This window comes from Thunnus maccoyii, chromosome 19 (genome assembly GCF_910596095.1).
Source record: "Thunnus maccoyii chromosome 19, fThuMac1.1, whole genome shotgun sequence".
Lineage (NCBI taxonomy): Eukaryota > Metazoa > Chordata > Actinopteri > Scombriformes > Scombridae > Thunnus > Thunnus maccoyii.
Window position 1 is genome coordinate 4,231,951 of NC_056551.1, and position 23,791 is coordinate 4,255,741.

The window sequence follows — 23,791 nt, forward strand, 5'->3', positions numbered from 1 at the left end:
CTAAATATCCATAGATATTGGGATCCATCTTATCAAACTCCAGACAAGAAGCAAAGGAGAGTATTTCCCAAAATGTCTATTGCTTGAATTTTTTAAAGCCTAGTAAAATAATAATGTAAGATTACAAATGCCATTTAAAGCTAACATTATAGGTATCAAAATATTGTACAATGTTAAAGAAATCTGTGCTGGAGTCAGATAATACTACTTTAAGAGTTACAAAGGCTCCAGTTCAACCTGACAGCCTTGTACATAGAACCAAAGTGTTGACAAATGTAATTTCAGTTATTAGCATTTTTTTCAGTTGTTAGCTACTAGCATTATAGTCACTTGTGCAGTGCCCGTTCAAAACGTGCCTGTTCAGAAAAGCAGTTTATGGCCTTCCATTGGTTGATTTTGCTGCCAATCAAATGTGTCTACTGTTTTTTTTTTTCCTTCTCTCTCAGGCAGTTTAACTGAGCAAGGCCGCGTGCCTTTGTCCCGCTCAGCAAATCGGAGCCCACAAGCCGCTGTGATGTGACAGTGTTATATCAAACAGCCCCCTTAAACACGGAGCTGAACAGCTCGCTGTTCACTTGTTTATTCAGAGCTTATTAATATTAAACGTGTCGTGTGTCCAACTTACACCAAAAGAACATCTGTCTCCACAGTAAATCACCTGTTGAGTGTTTGATGGTTGTTCATTTGTGCTTTAGAAAGTAACAGCTGTGAAACAATCAGAAAATAACGTATTTCTGTCATTCATGCTCATGCTCTCAGCTCACTATCCCCCCCCCCCCCCCCCCCAATTTTTTTTCTCATCTTTTTTAAAATGAGAGTGGACACCCACAACAAAGCCTGACTGGCCTAATTATCAAACAAAAATAGATGTCCTCCTCTCCTATCTCTCATGGCAGGATGGTGCAGCTCTGATCCTGACATGCAGAGCCCAGAAGCCCTGCCCTGCTGCTGCAGAACTGAGCGGCTTCCTGATCAGTTGTTTATTCCAAGTTAATTAATACTGAATGTTGCGTGTCCAAATTGCATTAAATTACACTCCCTTGTGTCCCCAACAATACACCCACCAAGTGTGAAGTGGATCGGATGAAAGGTTCTTGAAAAATACAAAGGAAAAACATACATACATAGAGACAAAGATTCCTTTATATATACACTGAAGTCCATAGTTCTTGTTCATATATTATATATACATATATATATGTATGTATATATTCATATATAAGCTTTAATCAAGACTACAAACTGGAAGTAATTTTGACTCAATTGTATTTGTATAGCTCAATATTATATATAATATTAGTGTCTTAATAGGCCACAACAGCAACAGTTCCTGACCCAGCCCAAAGCTCTCTATGAAGACGAGGAAAAACTCCTCAATAACCATAAGGCTATTGGAAGAAACCTCGGGAGAGGCAATTCAAAGAGAGATCCCCTCTCCTCGGATGGCTGGGGGTGCAACAGGAGGTGCTGTTGGGAACAAGTCCAATATCAAAAGAGTCCTGATTGATAATTATGTAAAAAGGTAGGATTAGGTTGGAGATGGGGAAAGAGGTGATGAGGGGTGCACAATGGGTAATGAGTGGGGAAAGGATGGGGTAAGGGTAGGGAACAGGATGGGGTACGTTTTGAGGTAGTTAGAGGATGAGTGGAAAAAAAAGAGTCCAACGTGAGGAAGAGGCCTGGTTTCGGTGTTGGTGGAATTAGTTAAGCCAGGGGTGGAGCTGTAGCTGCTGCAGAGTGGCGCGCTCGTCAGGGTTTTTCTTCAGACACAGTTGCAAGAAGTCGAGGCAGTCTGGAATGAAGTAGAGAAAACAAATTAAAGATGATAATGACTGCTGAAGTGATCCATGGGATAACTAAGTGATAGACTTGTGTCTGTCGGCTTGTTTTAGAATGCAGACATGGCGGGTGTCAACACAAATTCTATGTAAGTTCAATTAAAGACAGATTTAACACATTTACATTGTGTGTAGCTAAACCGTAAGTCATCAAATCTAATTGAGAGGGTTGTTAGCCATCAGTCCTGTCTGGTCAACAGAAATATAGCAGCATTAGCATTGCTGCTCTCTCATACAGAAACCATATGACTTACCTTGGGATAGCTGTGTTGCTGAGTCCCTGCTGAGTTGCATTTTGCCGCACAGTATGCCCATGGTGCTGTTTCTGAAACCATGCAGCAAACGGTATAGCAGTGCACCCAGCTGCCATACTGTAGTGGGACCAGCTTTGTATTCCCCACGTACATACCACTCTGGAGGGGCACATGCAAGGGTACCTGGAATACACAGAGAGACAGAATGAAGAGGAGCTTTGTTCAAACAAGAAAGTAATTATACCAGAAACTGGCCAATGAGTGAATAGCAAAAGCAAAAGCCAGATATCATACCAGAGAAAGTATGGTGGGGTCTCTCCTGAACAAAACTGCCACATCCAAAGTTCATCAGGCGGACACGCGGGACACTGGAGCCAATTTCAACCAGGATGTTTTCTGATTTTATGTCCCGGTGAAACACACCTTTGCGGTGCATTTCATCAGTTGCATCCACCAACTGATTCAGGAAGGTCTGAGATAGAAACAGAGAGAAACAGATGAGCTGGTAAGTGGGGGGGCTGTAAAAATTTCCCTTAAAACAAAATTCAGACTGTTGTAGACAATGTGGCTTCTGTGGCTGTTTGGACAAGTAAGAATAAAGACATGTGACACTGCTGGTACCAACAGATCCTACTCAGTATGTTCACATGCATACAAGACACCAGGTTACATAGGTATTTGGAGAACACATTTAGAGTAACCTGGTTACTGTAAATCTGAGTAAACATACACCATGTCATTAATCAGATTTCTCCCCTACCTCGACCTTATTTTGGAAACATAGAGGCTCTGTGTTAGTTTTAAGTTTTAATTAATTGATTTTTGAAAGCCAGCAGTTCCTCATGCTGAGTAAGCGCCGCATAATAAAATTAACTTTAGACTCATATTATTCGATGATGACCCAATAATGTAAATTACTACAATAATATGCCAATTGCTAATTGTGAATCCATGTGTCCAATGACCTTGCTTAAACATAAAGTTTAAGCAAGGTCATTGCTGTCACTGAGGACATGTCCTTAGTATTGTTTCAGGGAATTTGGGATTTTTAAAAGCCTGGCTTTAAAACAGCATTTAGACATGTATCATGTAGGGAGTTGAAATTTTCAGAACACATATTTCAGCAGTTAAATTAACATAGAAAATGTGGAAAAATAACATTTAACTTGTTTTGGTGGCTGGTCCAACATTTTTTAAGATTGCACACACACAAACACACGCACACACACACACACACACAGCTTCAGTACCTTAGCCTCTTGTTCCTCAATGACGCCTCCTTGGGAATCAAGGTACGTCGTGAGGTTTTGAGAGGGAACTGGTCTTTCTGTGATTAAGATAAGCTGCTGGTCCAGATAGTACCAGTCCAAGAGGGAGACGGTGGAAAAATTCCCGACTGACTCTGGTCCGCCCGCAACTTTGTGCATGAGGGCCACTTCTACAGGGATCTTGTACGCCTGAGAGACCCATATAAAAAAAAAGATTGGTTGTTGTCCTAATCCATGATAAAGAGCAGTTCAACATTCAGATGATAGTGCTGCTGATGGGACAGAGATCAATTTACTCACGTTCATTTCATACGGTACATGTGGCCCCTTAACATATTTGATAGCTACCTATAAGACAAAAACACAAGTACTTTGGTTTATACTCTGAGGACGTGGAGAATGATTCATTGTGTTTGTATGTGTGTGTATGGGAGAGGAACATGTATGTGATACTTACTGGTACATAATCAATTGATCGGAAACCAGCATACACAGGTCCACAGACATCTTCTCCGATCTGGCGGAACTGCATATACCGCTCCTCAAAATCAGCTGCACAAAGACACACAGATATTGATTATGCTATACAGTAGCTTTGAGAAATGTATACTGCAAATACTACAAATAATTTATTACTAATAACACTACTTGTAATTGTAAGCCTTCTTATATTTAGACTAATTATAAATGTATTCTTAACCTTGAAGGAATAGTTCAACGTTTTGTAAAATGCACTTCTTTGCTGTTTTGTTGAAAGTTAGAAGACTGACACCACTCTCATGTCTGTGTGTTAAAGCTGCACTAATCAATATTTTTATATTAACAACAGAGAAAAATTACTACGACTAGTGAAAGAGGTTTCTCATAGTGACGAATTCATGGAGAATTAGCACCTAGCTTTAGCAACATGATGGACTTGTTTAGTAGCTTTCAGCTCACTGTTTTGAGTTTATAGCCTAGCATCAAACAGCAGACTGAAATTAGCTGGGGAGAATACTTGAGCATTTAGCAGCTAAAGAGGCAGATACTTTTCTCAGAAGTTGGTGGACACAAACCAGAGCTAACAGGAGTGAATAATGGACTCAAGTTCATCAGATCAACAGACACCTGACTCCAATTGAATGATAATGTTTCTGCTGTATGTGTAAATAGGCAACTGTTTGCTAACATATTAACCATAACAATTTTATAAGGTGATAATTTGTCAGTGTTGTGGTTACAGCTTGTTGTGCTTCCCCCAACTGGCCAAAGAGAGAGAGAAAAAAAAACAAAACAATAAAGTTTTAAGTAGCTAGAGCTAGGAGGCAATTAGCTATGCATGAAGACATCAACCAGGAGGAAACAGCTAGCCTGGTACAAAATTCCTCCTTCTAAAGCTCACTAACATACATATTGCATGGATCTTGTTTGCTCAGTCTGTACTTAAATGTAAACGTAAAAAACTGTGTGGTTTTATGGAGAGTTTCATGCTCAAAGTGTTTCTTGTCAAACAACAGCTAGGCACAATAAATTCCTGGATTCTTGTCATTGCTGCAAGCTTGCCAGGAGATGTTGCTCAGGTGGGCAGATGAACAAAATGTTGTTCACTGGGAAGTAGCTGTAACTCCCCCTCAAAAAACAGGAGGGTACAGTATGTTAATTAATGGGATTTTGGTAGTCTTTTTGTCACTAGTTCTGTGCTAAACTAGGCTAATTACCTCCTGACTCCAGCTACATAGTGGTATTAATTTTCTCATTTAACTCTTGGCAAGAGAGTGAATAGACCTCAAACTATTCCTTTAAAGGAGAGCTTCAGATTATTTTCAAGTCTGTCATTATACATAATCCACATGCACACACTGAAAGGGTCACTGGTCACTGTAGTCTTTGTCTTTACTGGCCTGAAATGAGGGAATGTGGTACTAAAAAGACAAAAGTTTAGAAAGATACTAACTTTACTTGTCTAACTCACTCACCTCTGCTTGTGATCACTCTAGGGAGTGTGCTTCCATTCTTCCCTTGTGAGAATGAAGAGCTGCAGGAGCTCTGGTTGAGCTCAGAGCTCTTCTGCCTCTTTCTGGGCGTCTCCTCACAAGTGCTGGCCTTCCTCTTCCTCGTTAGAAGCTCCTGGACATCCTCTGCAGACACTTCCTTGCGTTTACTGCTACAAGTGCTGCTGCTGGGGCTGCTACAGATGCTGCTCCTGGGGCTGCTGCTACTGCTGCTGCTCCTGGTGCTGCCACTGGTCCTGTACCTCTTCTTCTGGATCTCTCGTTCAGTGCTGGCTTTTCTCTTGTCTTCTATGCACCAGGAGCACCAGGAGTGCCAGGAGCACTGGGAGCACAAGCTCCTGGTGCTGCTGCTACTGGGGTTTCTGCTGCTGGGACTGCTACTGGGGCTGCTACAGATGCTGCTCCTGGGGCTGCTGCTCCTGGTGCTGCCACTGGTCCTGTACCTCTTCTTCTGGATCTCTCGTTCAGTGCTGGCTTTTCTCTTGTCTTCTATGCACCAGGAGCACCAGGAGTGCCAGGAGCACTGGGAGCACAAGCTCCTGGTGCTGCTGCTACTGGGGTTTCTGCTGCTGGGACTGCTACTGGGGCTGCTACAGATGCTGCTCCTGGGGCTGCTGCTCCTGGTGCTGCCACTGGTCCTGTACCTCTTCTTCTGGATCTCTCGTTCAGTGCTGGCTTTTCTCTTGCCTTCTCTGCACCAGGAGCACCAGGAGCACCAGCTACTGGGGCTTCTGCTGCTGGGACTGCTACTGGGGCTGCTACAGATGCTGCTCCTGGGGCTGCTGCTACTGCTGCTGCTGCTACTGCTGCTGCTCCTGGTGCTGCCACTGGTCCTGTACCTCTTCTTCTGGATCTCTCGTTCAGTGCTGGCTTTTCTCTTGCCTTCTCTGCACCGGGAGCACCAGCTCCTGGTACTGCTGCTGCTGGGGCTGCTGCTGCTGCTGCTGCTGGGGCTGCTGCCGGGGCTGCCACTGCTACTGGTGTTGCTGCAGGGGCTGCTACTGGTGCTGCTGCTGGGGCTGCTGCTCCTGGTGCTGCTGCTACTGCTGCTGCTCCTGGTGCTGCCACTGGTCCTGTACCTCTTCTTCTGGATCTCTCGTTCAGTGCTGGCTTTTCTCTTGCCTTCTCTGCACCGGGAGCACCAGCTCCTGGTGCTGCTGCTGCTGGGGCTGCTGCTGCTACTGGTGCTGCTGCCGGGGCTGCCACTGCTACTGGTGCTGCTGCAGGGGCTGCTGCTGGGGCTGCTGCTCCTGGTGCTGTCGCTGGTACTGGCCCTGTACCTCTTCTTCTGGATCTCTCGTTCAGTGCTGGCTTTTCTCTTGCCTTCTCTGCACCGGGAGCACCAGCTCCTGGTACTGCTGCTGCTGGGGCTGCTGCTGCTGCTGCCGGGGCTGCCACTGCTACTGGTGCTGCTGCTGGGGCTGCTACTGGTGCTGCTGCAGGGGCTGCTACTGGTGCTGCTGCTGGGGCTGCTGCTGCTACTGGTGCTGCTGCTGCTGCTGGGGCTGCTACCGCTGTTACTGGTGCTGCTGCTCCTGGTGCTGCTGCTGCTACTGCTGCTGCTGCTGCTACTGCTGCTGCTGGGGCTGGTACTCTGAATACTGCCCTGAGTGTCTGCAGAGACTGAAATGTTAGTTGATGACATTGTTACATGTAAATTACAAGTCACAACCCATAGATAACCCATTAGAAAACAAAAATATTTTAAAGATTAAAAAACAGTAGGAAAACAGGAATGTGAGCTATAACTCCCATATAAATCCACATCATGGATTATCATTTAATGGAGACTGCATCTTTACTTTGGATTTCACACTCACCTTGATCTCTCGCAAGGCGCAGAGGTTCATGAGAGTATGTAGACGCCATCATATGGTTGAAGTAGTTTCAAACAGGATATTTTGACAAACAAAGTCACTGTGAAATCCAGAGCTTGTGTAGATCTAGTCAACAGTCTCTGTGTGTGTTTGTCCTTTAGGTTAACTGTGCCTCAGAATGTGATGACCAGAGTTCCTTTGTTGCATCACAGATGGAATGTGGTCACTTCCACCAAACTCATAGAATATAGTCATCATTAAATATACACATATTTCTTACATTATCTACATATTGATACACACAAGTAGGGCATCATTTAAATTTTAAATTAAATTTAAATGAAATATTGATTAAAAAAAAACAAACATTGGTGACATCAGATAGTGTCGTCCAGTGCTGTATACAAGTGCATGTAGAAACACACACAAACCAATATTCCAGTTGCAGATTAATCATGGCAGGGATATTTTGGATTGGGTTTTGAAAAAGTTGTTACATATGCTAATATGTAACAATATGTTATACTTTTCTCTTCATACTAAGTTTAATCATTGTTCTCACCTCATTTAATTCTCCATGTGTTCCTCATGTCCTCATGTACTGATGTAGCAGTAAAGTCGATCCGTGTCTGATCCTTTGTCAATATCCGTCCAGGGTCTTGACAGACACCCTCAACCTGACCAGTCTGTTTAAATACTGACGTGTATTGCCATGATTTTGTCAAATAATTAGACAATTTCATCCATCATTAGTGCAATTACTTAATTCTGATAAATGTTATGCCTAACCATTATGACATGTATTTTTTAAAATATGTTGATGTGCACAATAATAATCTTTCACATTGTAATCCCTTTATTTGTAATGTTTTGCTTGTTTGTGCGCTGCTGCGCATCTGTGTGTGTGTGTAACAAGCAGAGTTACGTGCGTTGTGCACCCGCCTATGTCGGTGCATATTACTATCTTGATAATGTGCAATGTAATGTATAGTGTAATGTAACACTGAAACACTGCGCCATTGACTTCAGACCAGGTTTTTGTACGTCGATCCTGCAATCGCTCTCTGCTGCCTCAAAACAGCAATGCACCTGACCACACCTCACTTTAAGACCAACAAGTCCATGGGCGCGAGTACAATTGCCATTTAAACAACGTGGGCGCTAGACAGGAAATTGACAACTGCGTCGGTTAAACTAGCAAAGACACTTGCATTGCACTTGCTGCCCCTTTGCACCAGGCGTGAGATAAGGCCCCACAGAGTAATATGCATATGCATATAAATGTTAATTAATGTTCTATGTTCTTCTACACATCCAATAGGTCAGCTGTTACACACACAGCCCAGGTTCATACTGTTTGGAGTAAAGCAGCTGTCCTCCTGATAAATACTGAGCTCCATTAGCAGCGCAGCAAAACTAAAAACTGTAGTTAACTTGACAGGACAGAGGAAACTATCCAGCGATGTTCAGCTTCTGAAATATGTTTTTAGACAGACAAGTGAAAAACTTTGAAGATGAAAACGAGATAGGGGAACGGGGAAAACAGGAAAAAACAGGAGGTGGATTACATTTTTTTAATTGACATGAAAAACGGAAAAACAAAATAATGCACTTCTTTATCCTGTTATCAAACAAGTTGAACACAGCTTTGGACCACGAAGCAGTAATGCAAGTCCCGTGTCTAGTCTGTCGGAAAATAAAGGACATCAGTTGAATAGGCAGTCCCACAATGTGGCCCAGGACACGTTGTGTTTACATTGCCAAATGAATGTGGCCACATGCGGCCCAGACCACCTCTGAATGTGGTCTGAGGTCCTGTTTACACCTGGTATTAACATCTGTCTCGGGTGATCCGTTCACAAATGGACAGCTCTAAGTACAGGTGTGAAGATGCATTGAGATCCGATCACTCAGACCAGATTTGTGTTTATTGATTGGTCATCTGACAGGACAGTAAACAGTCGGGCTGTTGTAATACAGCAGATCAGCAAAACTACCTGTGGAACAGGAAAGAAAGCACCAACAGCATCTGATCATATTTAGTCATAAAATGAAAAGTATTGAATCGTGAATCAATCACAAAAAACACTTGTAACTTTACATATTTTTTCTTCATAAGCCAAAAGGCTTCTCCTTCTACGTTTCAGTGCGTCTGAGCTCCTTCAGGAAAATATGAGGCTGCACAGCTGCGTCTCCTATAAAATCATCCTGAGCCTGAAAAGCACATCAGACTTTCACAAACTAAATAAGCATCATTTTATTTAGACATATTCTCTTGCAGAAATCACTATGTATAAATTATTAAATAACAGTGTAAAGTATTAATTAATTATATGAATGACTTTTAAGCTGAAACTTTAGAGTTTAAACTGTTACTTACTAAGTTCTACATATTAATGGCTGACATCTACATATCCGACAGTTGAGGTGCTGTGCGTCATGAGTAGTTGTCGTCTCCTCAAAATGACACTGGAGTGAGCGAGGACGTCCGTCCCGTTTGGTGAATTAAATTCCTCCGTCCTCGTGTCCTCCTCTCTCATCCTCGCTGGAGCTAAGACGTGAGGAAGAGACGCGAGTGAGGGAAAGAGACATGTTAGTGTAATGAAAAGTACTCTCGGTTCAGGTTGGGTTATTGTGGAGGCCAGGTCATCTGATGCAGCGCTCCATCACGCTCCTTCTTGGTCAAATAGCCCTTACAGAGACTGGAGGTGTGTTTTGGGTCATTGTCATGTTGAAAAAAAAAGATGGTCCCACTAAACGCAAAACAGATGGGATGGCGTGTTGTTGCAGAATGTTGTGGTAGTCATTCTAGTTAATTGGTGATTTCTGACGCTGGTAACTAATGAACTTATCCTCTGCAGCAGAGGTAACTCTTGGTCTTCCTTTTCTTGGGCAGTCCTCATGAGAGCCAGTTTCAACATCGTGTTTGATGGTTTTTGCAACTGTAATTGAAGAAACCTTAAGTTTAAACCAAAGTTCTTGAGATTTTCTGGATTGACTGCACTTCATGTCTTTAAAATAATGATGGACTGTCATTTCTCTTTACTTAGTTGAACAGTTCTCCCCATAATATGGATTACTACAGCAGTCAAATAGGGTTATTTGCTGTATACCATCACTACCTCAGCACAACACAACCAATGGTCTCAAACACATTAAAAAGGAAAGAAATCCCACCAATTAACTTTGACAAGGCACACCTGTTAATTGAAAACCATTGCAGGTGACGACCTCATGAAGCTGGTTGAAGAATGCCAAGTGTGTGCAAGGCTGTCATCAAAGCAAACAGTGGTTACTTTGAGGAATCTAAAATATAAAAGATATTTTGGTTTGCTTAACACTTTTTTGTTAACTACATGATTCCATATATGTTATTTCATAGTAATATGAATGAAGATAGTAAAAATGAAGAAAAAAACCTTGAATGAGTACTTGCTGTACATATATATATATATATATATATATATATATATATATATATATATATATATATATATATATATGTAGTGGCAGCTGGTGACTGAAAACATTGGGGAGGACAGGAGGAAAACCAACATGGAATCTTATAACAAACCCCATCATACTATATAATTGTCCCCCACCTGATGAAATCAGAGGGGGCAATTTTATATGCCAATAAAACAATTTGCTTTCAAAAATAAAAACCCCTGAGTGGTGAAAAGGCTGCTTCTTTAAATACATTTAGCATATACATATTGTCTCTAAACAAAGAAGTGCTCATTTTAGCCGTGGAGTGGTTCAGGATGTGTCATTTTACCAACAAAGTGAAATTCAAATTTATAGTATTGTTTTATTGTGACAACAGATTTATGTTCTCATCGAAAACAGACAACATCTCACATGATTTACACGTGTTTCCTATGCATTTTCTTAGTATGCAGAAATATATGAAGTACCACAAAGCTTATAATGTGATACAGGTTCAGATCAGTGCTGAACATTAGAAAGATTGACCTCTTAAAACATTCACAGATCTAAAAGTGTAGGTTCACATTAGAAAGTATTAATGCATGTATCAAATACATGACTTACACACTCTTATCTATATGCACAACATACAAAATATAGTCTACAAAGCTGACATGTTAACCCTTGTTATTCTAGTTACTTTAAGCTTATTACTCAATATACGACTCAGCTTGAAAACAAACTGAAGATATTGTTACAACAAGCAGCAGAAGGAGATAAATTCACACAACAGCCACAAGACATTTAACCATCAGAGATGAAATTAGTGACCAAAGAGACAGAGAGAGAGAAGCTGTATGTGACTCAAGTTATCTGATGTCTTCTTCTTTCTTTCATGGAGTTGAAGTATCCATGTCATAACATCCATTTGTAGCTGTTGGTCATCTTGTTTGTTAGTTAACAGAACTTTGTGGCTGCTGGTTAACCAGTCTGATATCATTAGCAACAATGACAAACAAGCTAACTCTCCTGGTTGTTTATCCAGTTGGTTCTCTCCCCAGCTGCTCCCGGTGGCGTCCTGCCGCTGCTGCGCTGTCCAGTCCAAATCCATCCTCTAGTTAGCTTAACAACAGTCCTTAACAGTCCTTCAGGGCTGCTACAACAAGTGAACTGTTGGCTAAGGAAAGCAGCTATCTACTACTCGATAAAAGAAGTGAAACGTAACCTCTAAATCTGAAAAAAGGAAATTTGGTTGTTGCTCAGCCCTCCTGCTAACAACATTCACACCAACACTTCTGTAAACACTGAGAAATACATCAAATACATCAACTCTTCTCTGTTCGTTTTGCTGTGATAAACTGCATTAACCCACAAAACTCCCCCCAAAAATTTGTTTATTTGCTGCACTTCCCAGACAACAACTACAGACCTTATAGTGGTATGAACCCAAAATAAACTTAGATTTTGCTATGATTTAATTGCAATAAACAAATCAAAAGGATGGCGAAATAACTACAACATGATGCCAATTTGTAAAAAGTCTGAATTCATCCTGTCTGGTCTGTCCACAAGACAACAAGCAAACAACTTTTAAAATGCTTATTTTCTGAATGGAGTTCGGATCAATCAGAGCTATGCTAACATTGTAGCTGCTCCATCCACACAATATAATGTCATCTAATACAGCAGCGACACGTTTAAACACAGATATCTACAAGTTTAAATTTAAAGTTATGTTAAGTCACAGGCATTTAGGTTGTTACTGATGACAGCAGCCGAGGGGGGTGTGTGACTCTGGTGTTAGCTCCGGTTAGGTTGAGATGCGAAAGTGATAATGCGAAAAGATAAATTAGTTTAAAAATTAAAAAAATAAACCCCTCCCGCCGGTAAACAGCTCAGGATTACATCAGAATCCGGTGCGACTCGTGTGGTGGTCCGGTGTGTGTTTATCCCTCCAGAAATCAGCAGCAGCACCAATGTGCTCCCCGGTTCTCTCCTCCAGAGCTGGCCGCCTCTCAGCAGCTGTCTGTCGGCAAGCCGTGGCTGAATCCCCCGGTCCAGCCCCATGATACACGTGAAATTTTCACTGAAGTTGAATATTTTCATACATGAATACATGAATTTCGCATATTCGCGCCATTGGTGTCGCGTCATTGGCGTCGGATTTTTTCCAAAAAAGAGAAAAAAAAATAATACTGAGATTTAGTAATGGTTTATTTCAACCAAATCTTTCTTATACTTTGATCTCCCTCTTGCCTCTCAAAAATAGAGGAGGAGCAACCTCCTCTGTCTCTATGGACCAGCCTCCATATATGTTGACTGATATGTTCAGATGAGCATGTGATTGAATAGACAGCTGGACTACACTAAAACATCTGACATGTCACAGGGAGCCCCAACTAACTAACGTGATCCTTTTTTACAAGGGTCACAAGTCAAAAAGGTTGGGAGCCACTGGTTGAATCTTCTGCACTGTATTTTATAAGCTGATCATATGTTTAAAAAAGTGAAATCTTAACCTGCAAAGTAACTAGTAATAGTAGCTGTTAAATAAATGTAGTGGAGGAAAAAGTACAATATTTTTTTCTGTAATGTAGTTGAGAAGAAATATAAAATAGCATAAAATGGAAACACAAGTAATGTTCAAGTACCTCAAAAATGTGATTTAAGTACAGTAGTTGAGTAAATGTACTTTCCATCACAGTTTAAATCTATATGTATTTGGTGTTTCTTTAGTGTAAACTGACATAGTGGTTGTACAGCTCTAAGTTTACTGTAATGGGGAAAAGTAAAGCCATTAAACAGAGAAAGGATTGTTATTGTCTAACTATGGCAAAATTTGTCTTTATCACTGATTGTGGACCAAAACAACTGCACCAAGACCCTTTGGGGAAGTGGTCTTGGGCTGGTCCCAAATGATTCTGCAAGGGTCCATTTTTGGTGGGAACATGATCCGACTAGGCAGCCTGGTCGCCAAAATAAAACGTTGGCATTGTACGTTTCTGCAAACCACAGAAACGTTGAATATCTATGTTTCAACACGTGTAACACGTAGTGTATTAACATTTCAACAATACGTATCATATTAAAATGTCAACAAAACGTATCATCGCAGCATTTCTAAAGTGATGTAATTCACATGCGATCTATATGAGCTGACTTTCCTTTTAGGAGGAGGAGGGGTTGGCGGATGGTTACTAAGTGTCTTGGCAGCAAGTTGGAAATCAGCAGAGAGCACGGTTCGAGACCACCTTGAAACCAATGCCAACTTCCTGTTTCAACTGACTAATAACTGATTAATCGATTAGTTGTTTGGCCTATAAAATGTTAGAAAATTGTGAAAAATTTCTATCAATGTTTCAAAGCTCAAGGTGACGTCCTCATTTGTCTTTATTTGTCCTGATCAACAGTCCACAATCCAAAGATATTCAGTTTACTCTCATAGAGGACTATAGAAACCAGAAAATATTTACATTTGAGAAGCTGGAATCAGAAAAATTCGAAATTGTTATCTTGAAAAATGACTCAAAACAATGACTACATTATCAAAATAGTCTGTGAATAATTTAATAGTTGGGAATTAATTGATTATTTGGCTAATCATTGAAGATCTAGATCTGACCTTTATCCACTCAACTACAAGGCATACTCTACAAGTTTGAGCTAAACGGCTCTTGAAGCCAGATGAACTTTTCATGCTAGATTGCAGATGAGGGAAATCAACAGTTTCTAGCAGCTAGCTAAAGGATGAGTGGAGGTCTGATCTGGACTAGCAATGGAGCATGTATATTTTCTAGATATTTTGGCAGATAGGAGCTTCTTCACGCACTTCTTGTGTTTACTTTGTTGCTCCTGCCTCAGATCTAACCAATAAACATGCCTTTAGTGATGCATTTTGTTCTGCTCGAATTTTTTTCTGTATGAAAAGAAATCAAATCATTGGGAAAGATGACCAACTCATTAACTGATTCGACCAAGAGAAAACCAACTTCCAATTTTAAATTGGCCCCAACTTTCTCTTCATGGTTGCATTTTTACCTTTGACCAGAACTTCTCATATAACAATTCCTCAACCTAATACTCTAGTTCTGCTAAACAAAGACAGCCTTATGGACCTGCCTGTTGCACAGCACTGTGAGCAGGATTTGAAACTGCGCAGGGAAACCCCATTGGATTTCAAGTCCAACGCCTTAACCACTCGGCCATCACAGCTCTTTTCCTGTAATATATCTTAATATCTTTCATCTCATTGATACAATCACTCATTGGCCAGTTACCTGCAAGTACCATAGACTCTTCACATGATCATGTGATTGATTAGACAGCCGGACTACAGTATAAACCACAAGCCTTGAAGGTATTAAGGCCTTGAAAAGAACATTTAAGAAGTTAAGAGGGGGAATGTCTCTTTGGTGGGGTTAGGGTTAACTAGACACTTTTTTTCACACATCACAAGCCAAAAAGGTTGGGAGCTAATGGTTTAATCTTAAACAATGCACTGTATTTTAAACTTAACATGTTTTTTATGTAAATCTTAACTTGGAAAGTAACTAATAACAAAAGTTGTCAAATAAATGTAGTAGAGGAAAAAGTACAATATTTCTGAACTGTAGTGGAGTATAAACATAGAGTAGCATGAAATGGAAAAACACAAGTAAAGCAAGTACTTCAAAATTGTGACTAAAGAACATGACTTGAGTAAATGTTTGTAGTTACTTTCCACCATGTGTGATTGGTGTTCCTCTAATGTAAACTGACATATTGGTTACCAAATTGACTACGCCAAGGAACTTTAAGTGCCAAGATAAACAAAACACAAATGTTGCCAAACTGGCTTTCCATGATACTCATACCTTGCAGATTATTGAGCAAACGCACCGCTGACTGAAATGTTTTACTGTTAATATGACAGCTTTTGTGTTACTAGTATTACTGCCACTGCCGCTCTTGTTGCTTATATTGTTACAGCTGCACATACTACAACCACCCCTGCTACTGTTTGTACTGCAGTACTAGCTGTTCCCTGTGCTACTTTCACGGCTGTTACGACAGTACCACTACTAGTTCTACTACTTCTCCTGTACCTGCTGTGGTTCCCACAGAAAGCAGGCACGACACACATGCCTTTGAAAAAGGATTGTTTTATTTACAGTGACTTTCATCAGAATTACAATACAAATGATTTATAGACTGAGAGTCTCCATAGAGAGAATTCATTCCGAGCTTGAGGAGGGCTGCTGGAGGCTGTGTGTGTATCTGACAGTAGAGTGTGTGTGGCAGCTTTGGCTGAGGGAAAGTCCTTGGATGTATCTGCAGCCTCCTTTTCCTCCTCTTCCTCTTCCTCTTCTCTTCCTCGCCATTCTTTCTCCTGCTCAGTGACTCTCTCCTTTCTTTCCCACAACCTGCGTGGCAACAAAATAAAACCACCATCCATGAGTAAAACAAACACACCTAAACTAAAATCAATTCAGGTCACTGTGACTGGTCCATACCCTTTTGAAGTCATTCATATTGGTGGCCTGCACTGGAGTGCCTATGAATGTCAGGTAGTTGATTTTTGTCGTCTCCTCGTCTCCTTGGTTTGACTTGATAAACAACTGGTGAGAAAAAAAAAGACACACTGTCAATAACATGAAATTAAATACCAATATGCAGAATTTTAAGGTAATACATAGCACAAACTCATACAAAGAAAGCCATTTTGTCTCAAGCTTGTTCATGTTAACGTTTCAGCCGTAATGCTGGTGATCTGGCCCTTACCGTAACACTCTGTACGTTCTGAAACTTGACGTAGCGCAGAGGAATCAAGCCATCCTCTTTGTAGTCTTCCTCTGACAGATCCAGAGTCTGAGTGGCTTCACTCCGTTCAGCGTCATCGAAACCCATCGATCGAGGGAGATTGATGAACACCTTCACCACCTTAGGAGCTTGGGCTGATACAGAGAATGAAGGATAAATGAAGCCAGGGAGGAAAGGAGAGGGAAAGAAAGGTGAAAAGAGGGAGGGAGGGAGGGACAGAGGATGTTAGTTATTGGGGAATTGCAATTATTTTCATTGCAATATCTTCAGATGAGAGATACAGATTAATGACTGAAGTAAAGAGCAGCAGAAGAGAACTTACCAAAATCTGAAGACTGTAGCTTCATAGAGAAGAGCTTCACAGGCTGGTTGAAGGCGATAGTTATCAGCAACTGAGCAAGATATGAAACAGCAACATATTAGACAAGTTACCAAATTCAACTGATTAAATAGGCAAACAGAGAGCACGATCGACTAAAATAGGGCTGAAAAGTCTTTTAAGATTAGTTTTGTGACATTTTTGCTTTCATTTGACAGTTCACAGGATGGAGAAACAGGAAATATGGGGAGATAGAGGGTTGACATATGACAATGGTCCTGGTTTGGATTCAAACCAGAGATGCTGTTGTTACATGGTAGGCACTTAAGGCTGCATTCAGACCAACAACAGAAATGGTGATCAACATTTTTCACCATTTTCTGACATTTTATGGACCAAACAACCAATCAATTAATCAATAATGAAAATAATCGTTAATTGCAGGCCTACAACTAATAAAATCTGCCAGTGACAATAGTTATTACAACTGGTAAAGGTTGTTAGAGTTAACAGCTCCTACCTGTTCATCACAGTCAGACTCCAGGTAGGAGGAGTCTTTGATTAAGCAGTTATCGAAGCCACAGTCGTCGCTCTCGTTGAGGCACTCGCAGCCGGCTTTGTTGACAAAAGGCATGAGGTCCATCTGAAAACAAACCAGACAAGACAAACTCAACCCCTGGGTCTATTTCAGCTTTTACTTAACTTACAAAATGTTGATGGCCAACCAAAACCTTCCCAATTGAGCAGTTTTTCTACAGAATGATGAAAGGTGTCTAGAGCATTGTCTACTCACGTATCCCTTTGGAATGTCGGAGTCCTCATTGTTTCCTGGGTCGTTCTCTGTGTGCTGTTTGATTTTCTCCTCCAGACCTGCAGCGTCCGCCCCCTGATACTGATCCACCCGAACCCTGTTCCTGAAGAACAAGAACGTCGGTGTTGCTGAGATGTTGTTGGCTGCTGCTGTCGCCTGAGAGAAAAAAAGAGACGGATTGGTAAAACTTGCCTCTCATCCATCTACAAGTTTTCTTTAATAGTAACATCTGAGACCATAATCACTGAAACCTTGTCTAAAACTGACTGTTGGTCTAAAGTTATGCTGATTCTCCCTGCGTGCAGCTTTGTTTCTCATTCTCTAACAGCATCTGTCTAGTGACTTGTGTTCATTCTACATCTCTATATCAGCATGAAGATCAGTTTCTTTAGGTTTGACTCAATCTGCAGTGCTTCACAAGACAGGAAATGAATGTCTTTGTCGCTGGTAAGTTGCGGAAATTGTGGACCAGTCACTGTTTCAGCAGCCAACCAGCTGTTTTATTTTCATCCCAAATGATAGCTGGTCCTTGGTTAAAGTAGAGACTTCCTGCACAATGACAAATTAAGGGATTAAGTGCTGGGTATATTCTATATCTTTCTTGCTGTAAACAAATCACATGAAAAGACCAAAACATCAATGAATTGATCTACAAACAAGTAAGTCTGACATATTTTATTCCTCTCTGCTGTCCAAAAACTCTTAAACCCGTCAGTGAGTCTCACTGTTTCACTGGGTGACATGTTCCTTCATTACCATGAACACACACACGGGAGTTTGAATATTAAACTACATTTGTGCGCAGGTTTTATAGATTTAAATCCTGAGTAGGAACCAGTGGGCTTGGAGATGAGAGCCACAGAGATGGACTAACACACTAGAAAAATTATCACCTCATAAACAATTTTCCAGTTAAACTTTGATCTTTGATTCATATCATATCAGGATTTTAATCTGATCAACCTTATAGTTTTGAATGTGGACCTTCAGTATTTGAAGCAAGTCAGATATAAGAATACAGACACGGAATGTGTCAGATACATATAACTGACGTTTCAAATATTATGCTGCTGCTCATCCATTGATCAACTTGTCATGAAAATGTCATGAGATGATTGCTGATGAAATTATCTTTGGGGGATTCTGTGATGCTTCTCGTCCAACTTGTTTCGATTACACAGAAAGGGAGTGAAGGTTGTATTTTGTTTTTGATTCATTATGGAATTCAGTAATGAAAAAGACTAACAATCACTCCAAGACAGGAGGAAAGAAAAACAGGGATGCCATTGGTTTGAATGGGTCAACACAAGTTATCTGACCTGACTTTGGTACTGGTCTGACATGATTTGAACAGTCATAAAATAATAATATAATATATGTTAATATCAATGCTACATCTGGGTTTTCAGAGAAAATGATTCAATAATATATCATTGTTATTGTTTCATGTTTTCTCCAGTTGTGTTGGAGGGCTGAGTGTACTGTACGTGGCGGATCAGACATACCTGACAGACATGAACATCTACTTCAAGGAAGACGACCTGTGGGTACTTGTTACTCAACATGTTGAAAGCTGGAGCTATTCTAACGCAGGGCCGACACCTGTGGAGGCAAAGGAGAGTACGTTATTGATCTGCTCTGGTTTTCCATGTAGTGCTGGAAACACTCAATTAATCAAAAAGTGGATCAACAGGAAAGAAACTGACATCAATTTTAATACTCATTGAAAAGTTTCAGTTATCTATCAAGTAAAAAGCTAAACTTTAGCTAGTTTAAGCTCCAAATGTCAGGATTCTCTGCTTATCCTTGTTTTATATTGTAGTAATAATTTGAGTAATAATTTAATCTGAATAATTTGAGGTTTCTGCACTATTGGAGTGATTTATTACAAACTGGTCATTTCCCAAAGAGCTCTGACTATGGCTCGACAGAAATCAACATATAACATAATTCAATATTTTAGATATCCCTTTTTTAAAGGAATTGTGAACTGAGTGGGACATTTGAAAAATCAACTTGTCAGTGCTCTTTGGTGGACAGACTATGAAGACCCTGATTCTGATGACATCTCTCGTTACTTATCAGCTGACATGTTTGCTAACACAGATACAGACTGTCACATCTGTGACAAGCTGATATCTTCTCCAACGATTCATAGGTTCAAATCTTCAAAAACTCCTCGGGACCCACAGCTGTACTTCGTGTCATCTTCTCTAGTATTACTTTATTTCTTCCTCACTCACAGCGGCAAAACCTGATAGTAAGCAGCTGCTGGAAGTATTAAAAGGACAAGTTCGCAATTTTTGAAGTCTGTCTCAAAACAATACTCAGGTGCTTAAATGAACATTGAAACATGTCTTTCTTGTTGTAATCATTGGCCTGTTCATACTGACTATTAGAAGATCCCTTCATAATTTACTTACAATATAAGTGACGGGGGGCAAAATCCTCCTGCAGTGCAAAAATGCATTTAAAAGTTTATCTGAAGCTAATATGAAGCTTCAGTCGTCTAAATGAGTCAAATCAAGTAGATATCTTTTAACATTACAGTCTTTTTAGTGCCAAAGTTCCTCTTTTTCCTCTTACTTCCACCACAGCTCAACAGGGAAACACTGTCTGAGGAAACATAAAAAGGGAATTTGATGCTAAAAAGACTGTAAATGTGTCAGATATCCACTTGATCTGACTAACTCAGACTGCTGAAGCCTCATATAAGCTTTAGATCAAATTTCAAATGCGTTTTTTGCACAAAATGACAGTGTAGACACACTGTGGATTTTGGATTCCATCACTTACATTGGAATTGTATTTGAAGGGGATCTTTTAATAGCCAGTATGAACAGGAGGAATGATTACAGGGAGGAAAACCTCTTTCACCTGACTGTTGTTTTAAAACAGAATTGAAAAATTGTGAACCTGTCCTTTAATGTTTACGTTCAGCAGCTGATTACTATATACTGTATATTACTAAATACATTTATGCTTCATTTAAATGCATAATTTTTAGATAAACGCCCATCACAGCTTAGCTGAGTTCACAGTGATATCTTGAAATTGTTTACTTCACCTGTCCAACTATCAGAATTCCAATTCATTTCAACTGGCATGGGGTGTTTATATTGCCAAAGAAAGTGTGAACTGAAAACAACAAAAAAAAAAAAGGTACGTACATAGAATGAATATACATACAGATAAGTAACAAATAACTCATAAAATAGAAAAAAGTAGATTATAATAACAATAAGTGAGAACTATATGAGCACTGCAACAAGTTTTTTGTGTTTTTTTAGTGGATGAATTTAAAGATATTTGTTCTGTAAGTACAGTCAACATATCAATGTACAGAAATCAACACAGGTGGTTGACAATTTAAGTGTGAAGACACAGACTGGCTGCTGTTTGGAGTAAATTATAGCAGATCTCTGTTTAACATTAAGTTGGTGGCAAAGTTGCTGCTTTTCCTGCTGATGATAACAAACTAGAGGTGATAGCTAACTCTCCCTTTAATAAACCAACATATGTTTAAATCTCAGGACCCCTCGACAGCCAAGTTACTGTAATAGTGCTATGTCATTGTAAGCAACAGAGCTAGTGCGCTAACGGCAGCATGCTAACCTAGTCTTCCTCGCAATGAAAGCAGCTCCAGTAAGATAACCGTTCTATTCAGCTCATGTCAGCTCCACAAAACAGTTAAACGACGAGCTCTGAATATTTTCCCCCGTCCTACATTAACAGAAGACATTAACGTGGTAGCCGCGCGGCCTCGGAGCCGGGTGGCGATCTTACCCGGCCATTGTGAACTTCACCACTGCGAGCCTGGAGCCGGCGGCCGCTAGCTCCGGCTGGAAGTCCGGGTCGCTCCCGATCACTTTAACACCGACCATGGTACAGTTTTGGGGCTGTGGTGTAAACTAGTTACCCGGTGATATTCAAGGCAGGAAACTGAACAACTTGATAAATAAAACGTGTTGTGTTTGCAGCTTTCTGTCACTAGCTGTCCTGTTTCTGATTCAGGATGTGGACTTCTCATTGGTCGACAGACAACCGGAAAGGTGGGGCTTGAAGTTTCATCTTCTTCTGAGGTTTTTTTTTTTTGGCAGTTTAGAGGCTTCTAAGCCTTTTACTGCCCTCCATAGGATAAAGAATGGCTCACGATCAGTTTTATTGCCAAGTAGGATTTGTACATACAAGCAATTTATCTTGGTGTTCTTGTGGTGCATAACTGTCAAAAATTTACACAAAATTAAGTAGTCCTAAATAATATAAAAAGAAAAGAATTTACAATAAAACATATGTAAAATATATTCTAGGTGAGAAGAGTTGCTAGGTTTAAAATTTAAATAGACCAGGAGTTAACAGTATATGCTGTGTGCAATTATTATTATTATTATTACCAATATTACCAATATTACCATCTTTAGATAAACCAAAAATCTCCTCAACAATACACTCCTTTCAGTATTGTATTTCCCACATTTTAGCAAAACATGCTAAAACTACATGAACTACCACTTTAGCATAACATGTTTTCCTGTAATCTGCAAACATTTATTCAACACATGGCTCTTAATTACATCCCTTCAAGTCTCTGAGCAACACATTACTTTTTTGATCAGAGCTTGAATGCAGAGGTAACGTCCTTGTCTTGTCTCATTTTCTCCTGCCTCTCTCTCTCATCTATTTCTTCTTTCTTTAAAGTTAATTTTCTAATAAATGTGCTTTTTCTGTTCCCTCAACCTCAGCATGCCATGATGCCCAGGAACCCAGGATAAACTCACATCACAGTTCATCTTCCCAACTCTAACAGAACAGTGAAAATGTCATTAATAAGGTCCAGTTGAGCTTTGGATCTCCTGTGTCTACGTGTATTACTGTGATCTGCAGATCAAAGCAGAATGCCCATATAGCACTGGTGGTGTGCAGATTTTATTTGAAAGTATTGTTGTAATTAGTAATGCCTTTATATCTCTGGTTGAAATAAACAGGGCACTCCATCAATTTAGTATTGCACTTTCATTTAAAAAAGTTTTAAAAAGAGTGCTAAAAATGAAAGCAGCACAGGCAAAGATAATCTGAGTTTGTGCTGACTGATGACATCATCAGGGCTATTTAGTAGACAGGGCTAGGAAGTACATGTCTCCAGAGTGCATCTAGGGACTAAACTGAGACTCATAGTGACTCACCGGGGGCTCTCAGAGGATCCACAGCAGCAGCAAAACAAAGTGACGATCAGAAACAACATTACAGGTCTGTGTTGACATGAGGTTTCACTCGAACATGTAAATGATGTTTCACTAGTTGTTGACCAGGATTCACTTTAGGTGGCACTGCAGGTCAGTAAATGGAGCAGAGTCTATGAGAACTGACCAAACATGTTGCTGGCAAGTAACAAAAATGAAATGTCACCAGATCAAGATGTAAAGACTCACATGAAAAGAGATCAGTCAGCTGGCTGCAGACAAATAATTGTGCTCATATATGACAATATATATATACAACAGTGTACACATCATTCCTGTTTGCAGCTCACACTGAAAAAAAAAAAATCAACCCTAAGGTACAACCACACATGCAGGATAAATCCTGATTTGACTGACAGATCTTTTATTATGGAGACTAACAGTAGACAACAACTACATAAAAGTTGCTAGTTATTAATGTTAATTGGGGCTTTTACTGTCATGATCAATTAATTGATTAGTTGTTTGGTCCATAAAATGTCAGAAAATTGTACATTTATGGTCAGTTAGATGTTTTCTGATTCACTAGCTTTATGTGTTTAAATTGCTCCCATACGTGAAGTGGTTTTAATGAAAGATAAAAAGGTATTAAGGTTAATATTAAGGGATTATGTCCCCACAGAGCACTATAGTTAATTCACTTTCATGTCAGCCTCTAACCTATCTGAAATAATTAAAAAAAAAGTCAAAAAATAGGCCTTAGTAAAAACCACAAAATGACATGTTCGACAGCAACAGGAAGCACGCAGCAGCTCCTTTGTAAAAAATAAAACAAAACACCTGGTTTAATTAAGAATTCAATTACACACCTTTACCTGTACGTCACGTGACCAGAACACCAACGCGCCCACTTCCGCAGCTTCATAGTCCCTGAATGCCACGCCGTTGTTTTTAAGAGGCTATTTATTGTTGTTTTAAGCGTTTGGCGTGTCGGACCGGTCCGACGGGTTTGTGCGGGCAGAACAGGTGAGGCTGCGGGGGGAAGAAGGGCGGGGAGCCGCAGCCGGAGCTCTCTACAAGCAGGA

The 23,791-nt window shown here is 40.3% G+C and overlaps 2 protein-coding genes and 1 non-coding gene across 4 annotated transcripts; all 3 read right to left on the bottom strand.

The window, feature by feature from the left end:
- Nucleotides 1-1,700: 1,700 nt before the first annotated feature.
- Nucleotides 1,701-3,892, bottom strand: LOC121886115 (serine/threonine-protein kinase pim-2-like). Its single transcript, XM_042396036.1, has 6 exons — nucleotides 3,818-3,892; nucleotides 3,661-3,708; nucleotides 3,343-3,549; nucleotides 2,387-2,564; nucleotides 2,093-2,275; nucleotides 1,701-1,792 (listed from the first exon to the last, which is right to left on the bottom strand). Exons 1-6 carry the CDS (start codon nucleotides 3,890-3,892, stop codon nucleotides 1,701-1,703), a joined length of 783 nt encoding a protein of 260 aa, XP_042251970.1.
- Nucleotides 3,893-14,727: 10,835 nt separating this feature from the next.
- Nucleotides 14,728-14,809, bottom strand: trnas-uga. Its single transcript has one exon. It is a non-coding gene; the product is annotated as a tRNA-Ser (tRNA).
- Nucleotides 14,810-15,718: 909 nt separating this feature from the next.
- On the bottom strand, nucleotides 15,719-23,660 carry txnl1 (thioredoxin-like 1). 2 transcript variants are annotated; one of them, XM_042395024.1, is made up of 8 exons: nucleotides 23,582-23,660; nucleotides 19,032-19,128; nucleotides 17,509-17,682; nucleotides 17,236-17,358; nucleotides 16,719-16,788; nucleotides 16,358-16,530; nucleotides 16,090-16,194; nucleotides 15,719-15,999 (listed from the first exon to the last, which is right to left on the bottom strand). In XM_042395024.1, the coding sequence occupies exons 1-8, from the start codon at nucleotides 23,629-23,631 to the stop codon at nucleotides 15,970-15,972; spliced, it is 822 nt and encodes a 273-aa protein (XP_042250958.1). In that variant the 5' UTR covers nucleotides 23,632-23,660; the 3' UTR covers nucleotides 15,719-15,969. The 2 variants fall into 2 exon arrangements, with proteins under 2 accessions (XP_042250958.1, XP_042250957.1); XM_042395023.1 differs by lacking the exon at nucleotides 23,582-23,660 and adding an exon at nucleotides 21,313-21,539.
- Between the last annotated feature and the right edge of the window lie 131 nt (nucleotides 23,661-23,791).